Consider the following 12017-nt stretch of genomic DNA (forward strand, 5'->3'; position numbering starts at 1 on the left):
AGCCTCTGTTGATAAAGCGGTGTGGAGGGGAAGTGGGAGGGACCAATATCACTTTCTGTTTTGGGGTGGTTTTACTCAATCACAGGAATCCCAAATTAGAAGGGGCCTGCACTTGAATATGTCACAGAGGTTTCAATAACGCTGTTCTTTGAGGCTTTCCTTTCATCATCTTTCTCCTCTAGGACCCAAATGGGCATCCATGACAGAACTTGGGGTGACTCGAGTGACAGATGCCAAGTCCTATTTGCACTAATGCCTTCCTTCTGAAATCAGGCTCAGGAACTGGTGGTTGTGTTGTGCTGCATCTCTTCCTCCCTTGGGATGGATTTTTTTCTCATGAGAAGCTAAGCAGGTGAACCTCCCCCTTTCACTGGACTTGCCCAGACATGTCTGAATGCTAACTTTGGCTCAAACTGGGACCCCCCCCCACCCCCTCCGCAGCTGTTTCCAACAGCCTGTACACTTCTTTTCCTTTGATCATCTTTGGCCTAGATTATGATCATCCTAAGAGCTTGCCAAGATTGGGTTGCAGCCTGTTTGTCTCAGAACACAAACTTTGAATTGGTTGACAAGACCAGTACCCAGGGGCACCACTAGTTTGAATGAATGGTGCCAGAAACCTCTAGTCTCCCTGCATAGGGTCCCTTGATTGAGGTCAGGATGTTTATAGGACTCCTTCATATTTTACTTACAACATTTAAGATTTTGTTAAAATTTTAGGAGATTGTCACTTGATACAAAATAGAGAACTGTGTAAGGGTAATTTATATTGAATGAAGATTTTGAAATTTTTCATTTAAAGACCACCGTGTCTAACATGTAGAAATTCAGATGTTTGTTGAATGGGCAAACAAAAGCCAAAATGCTGTGACTAACCAACTGCTATTCAGAAGTTAAAAATGAAGTGAAAATGTAATCTTGTTTTTCAGTAGTGTGTTCAAGCGTACCAGATTTAGGAAATATCCCAAGGACTTGTAAAGTATAATTTTGTCAATACATTGCGGGGATCCGGGTACATCTTACTTAGGACTAATTCATTTGAAGACAACAGATAATTTTGTGCCTTAGGAAACCTCACTGGAGCACAAACATATCTGACTGACTTTCAGCTCTGGCTGACAACCCAGCAGGTAGGTTTTAAGTGAAAACCAAGCACTTCTGATGTTACTGTGGCCTCGCTGTGGGGCTAGGAAGACTGAGGCCCTTGTGGAGGATAAAGGAAATATTCACATGGCTTCTCCCTCCAGTGAATCGCAGCTTAATTTGGGGCAAGTGATAAATGCAAATGAAACACTGTGGAAACAAAATAAAACAGTGGGCAAAGCAGGTAGCGTACATCAATTATTTTTGGTAGCCAAACTTCAAAGTCAACTGAAAGGTTTCAGAGAAACAGTTCATCAGTGATGCTTGGGTTTCTGTCTTTGGGGATCAGTATTTGTAGAGCCTTGCCCCCCATCAAAGGCCTTCATGGGGCCTCTTCCTCAGTGCATCTCCAGCTTTGCTGTGGTGGAGACAACCTGAGGAATATGAAAAATGCCCTTTCTCCTCCACACTGGTGTTATTTCCTTCCCTTCAGGAATGGCTCATAACTCATGGGAGGTGTGAGTTCTGAATGATTGTTCTTTTCATCTCCCTGGAAGTGGGCCAGACTGCAGATAAAACGTTTGATGTGTCAGCAGTAGGCTTGTAACAGCTTTGACTACTTACATGACGATGAAAGGTTGAACTCTGATAAAAAATGGCAAGAAAAGGAAAAGGGCTCATTTTTTTTCTTTTGCTTTTTTTGGGGGGGGTGGCATTTTGAGAAGCGTTCTAACCAGGGTGGTCTGTGAGGTCTCTGGGAATCTGAAATATTAGGAGGCTGTTCTCTTGTGGATTTCTTTGCTTATGTATCGATTGTTTGAGAGAGGGGGGACACGCATGCTCTCCAGCATAGCAGGGCCAGATTCTCAGGGCCTTATGGGTAAGCCCCTACCTCTCCGCCCAGTGAACCCTGGAAAGGGGTATCACATTCCTCAGGGCGGATCGTGTAGGTTTCCAGCCATCCCTCAGCACCTGCTCGCAGACACCAAACAAACCAGGGCTGGCGAATCTATTCTGACTCTTGGGGCTTTGTCCCCCACCCCTCAGTTCCCAGGGCATTTGTCCGGAGGTCTCTTCTGCGCGTGGTCCCATAGGGTGGTCTTATCTTCCTGCTTCTAAAATAGACAAAAGAATGCCATGAAATATTTGTGGAAACCCAGAACCAGTTGGAATTTGCCTCAAACCATATCCCAATCTTATCAGCAGTTGGTGTGTCAGCCTGCGTGCCAAAGTGGGGTTTGGGGAGGAAGAAGAATTTCGAAATTTTCTTTTCCAAAGCAAAAACACAAGAAAGCAAAAACAGAAACAACAACCTGCCCTTCAGGTGAGTGACAAGACAGCGCGAAAAGCAAGGACTCAAAGAGGAATATAGACGAGTTTTACCTTTAAATAGGAGGCTTAGGCAAACACAATGCAGAAACCTCCTTCTAAAATGGCATTAGTGGAACAATAGTAAACATATTTGCATCACCTGTTTATTTAAGAATAATAGTAAACATATTTGCATCACCTGTTTATTTAAGAATATTTCTTTTACAAAATTCTAACCTCTGGCTCTGCGTCTTGTTGTGCTCGAAGCCCAGCACTGTCTCCATAGCCGCCGGGACCTGGCCTGTTGTCCTGCCAGTGGGCCGAGGCCTCGCTGCAGTGCCGTGCAAACCCGGGGGGTGCCAGGACAGGCATTCTTCTGCAAGTGTCTTTGAATATGAGGGACGCCGTAAAACTCGGTGGGAGTTGTCTGTCTGGCCACCAGAGGACACTGAAGTCCCTCCAGGGCTTGCCAGCACAGGCCAGAGGGTGACTAGCCAAGTCATATGGCTGGGTGGGAGCTTGAGTTTAGGGGAGTAGTGCTCACCAGCATGGCCGGCGTGCTGCTGCTGAAGAGGTCTGTTGGACGACACAACAGCTTTCCTACTTTAGGAACACCCAAGACGTTGAGCTGTCCACTAGGGCATATGAATGGCCTATGACAATAAAAGAGAGAGTGCATGAGATGTGAAATTCAGATTGTCTGGGTTGGAGATCACCTTCTGAAAGGTATAGTGAAATAACTAGAGAAGAGCGCAGGAAAAACAAACAAAAAGTGGGCATGAACTTGCTCAGTTCAGCAACCACATGACCAGGATTTAAACTGAGATTCTTAGCTACCTCTTTCTTTCTGATAAAAAAAAAAAAAAAAAAAAATGGGAAAAACTAGCTTTTTCAATGAGGGAATGGCGGATAGAGTGGGTTATTTTAGTGTTTCACAGTCACCTAAGGACTAAAATATTATGTCTGGGACCGCACATTTCTTAAACAATAATTGCAGTAGACAGAATAATGGATCCCCTGGCCCCTAAGATATCCATGTTCTAATCCCCCAAACCTGCGACTGGCCTTACATGGCAAAAATGGACTTTGCGATGTGGTTAACGTAAGGATTTTGATATGAGATTATCCTGGATTATCTGGATGGGCCCTCTCACAAGAGGCCTTAAAACAGAGGTGGGCGGGTCCAAGTCAGGGAGAGATTTTGAAGGTGCTGTGTTAATGCCTTTGACGATGAAGTAAGGAGGCCAAGAGCCAAGGAAGGCCTGCAGCCTCTGGAAGCTGGAAAAGGGCAAGGAAACAGATTCTGCCCTAGAGTCTCCAGAGAGAACCCAGCCCTGCTGACATGTTGATTGAAGCCCAGACCGACTTCAGGCTTCTGATTTCCAGAACTGTAAGATACTGAGTGTGTATTGTTTTAAGCCACTGAGTGATAATTTATTATGGCAGCAATAGGAAACCAAAGCAATACTATGAACAACAATACAATTGGGCTTAGAGACATTAAAATTGATGGGAAACATAAAAGGAATTTGTTTTAGGCTTGATTCTTGAGACAGAGGTCATGATTCTTTGAATAGGTATGAAGGACAAAAGGCTTTTGTTTTTGTCAGTCCAGGGGGCACTTCTCAGGGGTGATGGCTCAAGAATTTATGGGACAGAATAGGTATCTTGGTCAAACTTTGCTGATGTGTTCTTGACTCTGTGTATAGAGAATCAAAGTTGAGTTGTATTTTATCACTTGGAAATGTAAGCCCATGGGTAGCATAATGTTCAGATTCTTAGAGTAGAAAGATTGTGATGGTAAAGCCTCCCGTGGTCTCAGCCCAGACCCCTTGGTGAATTCCAGCCCATTAACCTCAATCACAAGTCCACCCCTGCCTCTGCTCCTGCTGTTCTCTTCCTTGACAAGCCTGGGTAAAGTGGCCTCTAGCCACCAGCGATCTGAAGTAGGGCCTGGCTCATGGCTCAGAGAGAACTCCCCCACATGAGAAATGTGCTCCATCATTCAGAATGCATGTCTTGAGCACATGTGATAAGCTGTGACGTGTGCTAGTTGCTGGAGGAACCAATAAGATAAATAAGCCTCAAAACCTCGTTGCTGGAAGCTCATGTCAGTGAGGCATTTTGCAAAATGCAGTGCCTTGGACGGTAGCATCCAATTTGTCTGGGAAAGTTATTGAAAGTGCAGGTTCCTGGGCTGTGGCTTGAGAAAACATTGGTTTAGGATAGTGGTCTTTAATAGGGAGTGATTTTGTCCTCTAGGGACATTAGGCAATGTCTGGAGACATTTCTGTTTGTTACAACAGGGGACAAAGTGTGCTACTGGCATCTAGTGGATGGAGGCCAGGGATGCTGTTAAATATTTTACAAGGTACAGGATGGTCCTCTAAAACAGAGACTTCTCTGACCCCAAATGTTTTTTTTTTTAAATCTTTTTAAAATTTTTTTTAAATTTTTATTTATTTATTTGACAGAGAGAGACACAGCGAGAGAGGGAACATAAGCAAGGGGAGTGGAAGAGGGAGAAGCAGGCTTCCTGCCGAGCAGGGAGCCCGATGTGGGGCTTGATCCCGGGACGCTGGGATCACAACCTGAGCTGAAGGCAGCCACTTAACTGACTGAGCCACCCAGGAACCCCGACCCCAAATGTTATTAATGACAAACTTGAAAGACCCTGGTCTAGTGGGTAACTCTCACAAACACACCCATTGTATTATTATACCACAGTGCTATGTACATATATGTCAATATCGTGTGTGTACATATGTGTACACATGTGTCCATGTATGTGTATGCATGTCTATAAATAGCTTTCTCTCTCTAAAGTAGGCTCATCACCCACTACAATTTGGGCTATCCTGTCTCCCATTGTCCACTCTACTCCTGCTCCCTCCATCAGACAGCTCACCTACTGGCCATCTTTGCTTTGATTTTTCTGTTCTGCACTGGCCAGGATCAAGACCTTTACCCCTGGAAGTAACTGTCATGCTCTGAAACTACGAAAAAAAAAAAATTGCAGGTCAAAGAGAGGCATGGCTAAGGACATCCTTTCTCTCTTGTGATGTTTTTTGGCCAATTTTCAATTCAGAGTGGTTACTCTATTCACAAGCCAGCTTTGCACCCCTGGCTATTATGAGTATAAGAATCATGGTGCACATATAAACTCTTTGCACTCAAGATATATTTCTCCCCTACAGTAGCCCTGCCAGGTTTTCTCTCCCCTATTCTCACCTTCATCTAGAATCAATGGAGAATTCCATTCCCTTCAAACAATTGAATGAACATTGGGGGAAAAAAAATCCCTCTAGAATGTGGCTGAATGTAGTGGATTGGTTCTAACTGGTTAGAAATGCCTCCTGTTGGGGAGCCAGCTCTGCATCCTGGTCAAGGGATGAGCGCTATGTCACATGTTATAGTGTGGTTTCCAGCCCTCAATTCTCAGTGGTCTTCAGGGGTGGGGGAAGAAGCCTGTATGCACATGGCTGTGGTTTTATCATTTTGCACTCATTACTATATTCAGGAAGATAGATTTTTATTATGCAGCAAGACTGCTGCTCTGGGGTAAACTTTGACGCAAAACGATTGTGTTCTTGACTGGATCAGCTAAAACAAAAAAATAAGGGGGTGGTAAATAGACTTGGGACAAGTTTCATGTCTTTCTTTTAAAAACAGCTACTTTCGGAGAAGCACTAGGATATGCAGTGGGAACAAATGACCACCTCTAAAGAACAAACTAAGGAAAAATGGTGGAAATCATAACTCTCCAGTACTTATGGAAGTTCCTAGCATTCCTTTCCTTGTTGACCACATGAGAATATAGTCATTAATCCTTGTGTATTTTGACCATGTAGAAATTTTCAAACATTTAACAAAACACATGGGGTCCTAGGAATCCTGCCAGCTTATAAGGTGACGTTAAGTGTTGCTTTTTGATATACCAGCACCACGAAACATTTAGTTAGTACCTAACATGTACAAAACCCAAGGAAATACAAGGTAAGCAGATGCAGACAGCCCTGAAACTATACCATCTCATCAGCATCCTGTAGTTCAAAGTGGTTTGAGAAATTCATTGAGATTCTCGAGCTCATCCTGTGTGGTGGCTCTTCCTTTCATTCAAGAAATTTTTACTGAGATGTTTTGTCCAGTCTGTCTCTCTCCTGAAGGATATTAGCTTGGAGGCAAAACCAGTATCATCTTGCAGGGTTAAACTTCTATGTATGTGTCAAAAATACAGGAATACATATGAGAATGAAAAAGATAGGGAAAGATGAGCAGGTCACTGGGAAATGAAGGGGTCTAGAAGGCTTCACAGGTGAGAAGGGGCTTGAAATAGACCTTGAACAAAGCAGGATTTTTATAGGAGTCAATGACAGGGGGAGAGAGGGAAAGAGGTACATATAAAGAAGATGGCAGGCCACAGATGTGCCTGGGGATAATAAAGAAGATACACTGGACCCCCCTCTCCGGGTTGGTATGGTGAGGAAAGGAGATGGGAGAGAAGATTATGGGGTATCTTGACAAAGCAGACTAACTGTGGTTAATAAAGATCTAATGCATCTGAGTATTTTAATGCAATGAAATTTATTTCTTGCTCATTTAATAGTTCATTGCAAGTGTTTAGTGGATAGACTTCCACATGGTGACTCAGGGAAGCAGAAGCAGGCTCTTCCCATCTTGTACAGTTATTGATATCCCCTCCATTCATCTAGTAGAGACAGAAAGTGAGAGTGTGGAGCACTGAGATGAGACATTTTTATGGGTCAAGCCTAGAAGCGTGTTTTTTATTTCTGTCCACCTCTTCTTGGTCAGAACCTAGTCATAAGGCCTAACCGCAAGAGAGTCTGAGAAATGTAGTGTTGGTCTATGTCAGGAGAAGAAGAAACCGATTTTAGTGAGCCCATAATTGCTTCTACAATGGACACTGAGCCTGAATTTTATCCCGAATGCGGTGGTAAGTCATCCTCCACTTTGGCATGGGGACACACTCCATGGTAACGTAGGCTCCAAAAAGCAAGTGATTTTTGTATGTTATATTCACTGCTGTCTCCTCAGCATATGTAGACCTTAAACATATATTTGATCCAGTAATGAAATGACGGATGGATGTTGGAAAGGAGTCCTGGACATATTGAAGTTTCCAGTATGGGTTAGTGCAAGAGAGCTGAGGCAGGGAAGCCGGTTAGAAAGATTGGACTAATCTGATAGAGCCTGAGTTAGTGCAGTTACAGTAGGAATTAGTACATTTTTAGAAACCGAAATGTTTACTTCTACTATTTTAACTTTCCTAGTTTGCAGCACAGCCACATCTCATCGTTTAACCAGATTCCCTGCTGAGTTGAAATCACAGAAGCAGGTTGTGAGCCGAAAAGGGCTGGCACTTTCTTTGGTGGTATTAATTGGAATGCAGCCTCGGGACTTGGGCTGTGCCACAATACTGCAACCCAAACAAAATAAAACTTGACTAAACTAGCAAACCCAGATTGGAGTTCAAGTTACTTTAATGGGCTCTTGGGAAAGACAAACTGCAGTTGTATTATGTATGCAAAATCTGCTCTTTGACCTTAGTGTAAGGGAAATTACTGGAGACCACATAATCTTTTGCCAGCTTTCTGAAGGATTGGACAAGTTAACTCCTATTGCAATTATGCAATATTTTTTAAAAATTTTAATTTTAAAATATGCTTGAAAAATAGATGCTGCTCCAACGGGAACAGAGAATATTGAAGAAAAGAATATGTTCTCTGTGCACCTACAGGAAGCCAACACACAGGCAGCCTCATGTGGCCTGAGGCTTCAAGATTTTAGGAAGTTGCTTGCAGATGAATTTTTTCAAATAAAAGTTAAGGGAAGCATTATGTCTTCCCTCTAGGTTTAGCTTTTGTGGCTTATGTATAAGCTAGGGCAGACCTCAGAGTCTGACCCAGACTCAGGTTATGTGCCTCCGAAGTCTGGTGAAGGGCCTGACTTTAGGATTATGCAGAATGGAGTGAGGAACCTCACAGAAAACAGCCAGGGATTCTTAGGAGATTTTTAGTGATTCTTGCTGGTCTGGAAATAATGTAAAAACAACAGAAGAGCTTTTTGTTGTGTTTTTGCATGTTCTCTATTGGTTTGGGGAAGAATCCAATGTGAAAATGGCTTAAAAATAATAAATATTTAAAAAGACATAATGTGCCCTGCCCTTTTCATCCACTCATACCAAAAAATAAACAGTAATTACAAAACTGGCAAGACGAGGAAGGGAGAGCAGGAACAATGGACGGCGGCCATGCGGGGGAATGGGCATGAATATGACCCAGACGGCTAACGTCTGGTGTTATTGCAGAGAGTGCTGGAGAAGGTGTGAGGAAAGGCCTCGGGGAATCTTTCCCTTCTTTGAGGCATGAGTTCCTCATTTCCTGAGGCCTCTTGAGATATAAATTACCGGTTTCATACAGTGGGTACCTGAGGGTCTACTAGTTTGCTTTCTAGCTCAAATCCCAGAGAAGCCAATCCACTGAAATTGCATTTGCCTAGTGATCTGTTTACCAAATCTACTGATTTTTCTAAAAAAAAAAATAATTATTCATAAATTTGGTAGAAATTCATTTTGCACAGGATAGTTTTCACATGAGCCTTACAAGGGTGTTGGATGTAAATTGACTGGAAATCACTTTTTTTTTATTTTTCCCTGCCCCAGCTTTCTGAAGATTCAATTACAAGTTGCTGAGGCTGGAAAAACAGATGCCTCTGGTGAGGCGTCGAGGAGGGGGAGTAGGCATGCTGCATCTTCGAGTTGTGGGAGGGGAGAGAGATTAATGGCCAGAGGAGGTGGGGGCGTGCTGAGGTAAAGAAGGAAAGAAAGGGTGTCAGAAAAGAGGAAAGGGCAGAGAATGAGGGGCAGGGAAAAATCTGAAGGCTCTAGAACTTCTCCCATAGGCAGCTGGGCCTTTGCCATTCCTTCCATTATCAATCATCATTTGCCGTGTACTTATGATACAAACAGGTTTGGTTAGCTGAGTGAATTCAGTGAAATGGTTCTTCTGAATATTGGCTTTCAGCATATCCATTTTCAGCAGTCTGGCTACCTTCCTTAAATCCAAGCCTCATTGAGTCATGCTAGCAACACCTTTAAGCAGTGACAGGAAGGGAAGTATTCTTGGAGGAAGATGTCTGCAGAACCTACAGAAAGATGGGGGTCTGAAAGAGGAGGAATTCTCAGTAAAATCCAGAGGGGATTGCTTGCTTCGGGGTTGGAAAGAGAGGCCAACTTGTCCTGGTTTGCCCAAGACTCTCCCAGGTTTAGTACTGAAAGCCTCTAATCTCAGGCAAACTGAGATGGTTGGCTAGTCCTGAGGAGGAAAAAGATAAATAAAAGTGGTGTTGGGTGGGGAGAGGTGATGCTGTAATAATCTCTTCAGGGACAGTCTTTTTGAGGATGTAGTTCGTGTGGCCGACAGGGAAGATAAATGGAGAGTTGGGAGAAATTACACAGATGTGAGTAGTCACCCCAGGGACCTAATAATACCAGGGAAGGCCCTAGGTTTGTTCCAGACATCTTGATTATACAATATATATATATATGCACTTACTTTTCTAAATGTGCTTTTTTTTCTCTCTCTCTTTTTTCTTCAGGGAGGCAGGACACAGTGCGTGAGAGAAGTCTGTCCCATTCTCTCCTGTCCTCAGCACCTTAGCCACACTCCCCCAGGACAGTGCTGCCCCAAATGTTTGGGTGAGTGAATGCTTTCAGGTCAAAAACAATGTAATTTATTCTTGGGAGTTTCTGCTGAGAGTCTTCCTTCACATTGTTGGGGTTCTCAGGTTGTCCTAGTTCATGGCTTCTTAGGAATAACTGCTTCTTCTGATTATAGGAGTTTATCTCTTTTCTGAGTTCTCTACAGGGGTTTCTTTCTTTTTTTTTTTTTTAGATTTTATGTGTTTATTTGACAGAGAGAGAGAGAGCACAAGCAGGGGGAGGGGCAGGCAGAGGGAAAGGGAGAAGCAGGGAGCCCGATGCAGGGCTTGATCCCAGCACCCTGAGATCATGACCTGAGCCGAAAGCAGATGCTTAACTGACTGAGCCACCCAGGCGCCCCATCTACAGGGGTTTCTTCTGTCTTGTCTTCCCCTGTATCTGTAAACCTGGTTCACCAGACAACCTGGGATAATAGCTCCTGATAGAGAGAACAGTATTGAAGAAACTATCTTTCTTCGGACATATGATGATCAGTAGAAATGACTAGTATTTTAAAGGCATATGAAGTTAACATATGGAGGAACATAGACCAGTGTTACTTTTAGAGGCAAAAACAGGCCGGAGGATAACACCAAAAGCAAGAGGTTTGGAAAGGAACGATGAAAAATAGCCAACAAAAGAGGATTAGCCATTTCTTGTTGAGCATTTACTATGTCTTAGGCACCATGCAAAGCACTTTATATGCTTTTTCTCATTAAAGTTTCTCAGGAAGCTGTGCTGTATAGGTGCTAAATATATCATTCTGCTATGTAATATAGGTGCTCTGATTAGTATTATTGCAGGAGAGGGGAGTAGATTCGTAGAAGGTGCCACAGCTAGTGAGTTATGGAGTTGATGCCTGAACACGAGTCCCTGTGATTCCTAAGCCTGTGCTTTAACCTGCTGCTGCTCAGCCTCCCTGGGGATGCGGAGAGTGGCACACACATTGCTAACTGAAAAGAGACAGCCTGTGATGGAGAGTCTCTAGAGCAAGGGATCCTTTGGCACTTGTTTATAATCCGTACGTCAGTTTCTTGCACGCGATCTTCAAACTCCTGAGTTAGTAGAGGTCAGACTAAGATTCAAATAAAAGCACCTTGACCCAGCATATGAATACAATAGGACATCTCCCACTAGAATCCCCCAGCAACCCCACTCAAATCTCCAGGGATCCTTGAGGAAGTTAACACATTTCCTAGTCACCACTGGCTTTGTGTTTCTGCTCCTGCTGTTTCTCTCTTTATTTTCTTCCTTCTCCTTCTCCTTCTCAGATAATAACTTCTCCTCCTTCGCCTCTGCTGCTGCTGCTTCTTCTTCCCCTTTCCCTTCCTCCCTCCTTCTCCTTCTTCTTTTTCTTCTTCTCCTCCTCCTCCTTTAACATCATCTTGTACTTCCAGGGATACTCACTCTCCAGTCTTTTCACATTCTATGGTGTTGTTGAATCAAGGCTCATGTAGTAGATTTTACTGAAGGCTTGCAGTCAATGAGGAGGGTGATTAAAGAGAAGGACAGCGAACAACGTGAAATGGACCCTTAAACTCCCTTTGTTCTTCAAAGGTTTTAACTATTTTGTCTTTGGGAGAGTATCACTGTTTATCTTTTATTTGGGACCCAGCCTCCTATCAGTTATTGTTCACACCCTTTTTTTTTTTTGATTCCTCTTTCCTTTCCATCATAGTTTGCTCTTGTTAATTCCAGAACACCCTGCTGATGGATGTTTTTCATTCCCAGCTTATCACCGCGAAAGCCTGAGTCTGTCTTTCTACAACCAAGTGGTCAGCTAAAAATATCTTGTTAAATGAAGGCAGTTTTCTCTTCTTCGAGGGATTTCTCTGCCATCTCTTCATCTAATAATGTGTACCTTCCTGCTACATGTATACACACACACGCACACACACACACA

At 43.4% G+C, this 12017-nt stretch overlaps 2 protein-coding genes across 9 annotated transcripts in view; one reads left to right on the forward strand and one right to left on the reverse strand.

The window, feature by feature from the left end:
- Positions 1-12017, reverse strand: part of LOC113911067 (nascent polypeptide-associated complex subunit alpha, muscle-specific form-like) — a 163041-nt gene that overhangs the window by 116920 nt on the left and 34104 nt on the right. Inside the window, exons 2-3 of the mRNA XM_027573257.2 lie at positions 2939-3047; positions 2632-2780 (exon numbers count right to left, since the gene is read on the reverse strand). Of these exons, the coding sequence (XP_027429058.1) occupies positions 2632-2780; positions 2939-3047 (258 nt within the window). The remainder of the gene's footprint in view (positions 1-2631; positions 2781-2938; positions 3048-12017) is intronic.
- The window catches only part of BMPER (BMP binding endothelial regulator), a 247675-nt gene that overhangs the window by 116076 nt on the left and 119582 nt on the right, over positions 1-12017 (forward strand). For all 8 annotated transcript variants that reach the window (XM_027574993.2, XM_027574997.2, XM_027574991.2 and 5 more), the window contains one exon: positions 10012-10111. In XM_027574993.2, coding sequence (XP_027430794.2) covers positions 10012-10111 — 100 coding nt within the window. The remainder of the gene's footprint in view (positions 1-10011; positions 10112-12017) is intronic.

The sequence above is a fragment of the Zalophus californianus genome, chromosome 12, assembly GCF_009762305.2.
Source record: "Zalophus californianus isolate mZalCal1 chromosome 12, mZalCal1.pri.v2, whole genome shotgun sequence".
NCBI classification, from domain to species: Eukaryota; Metazoa; Chordata; class Mammalia; order Carnivora; family Otariidae; genus Zalophus; species Zalophus californianus.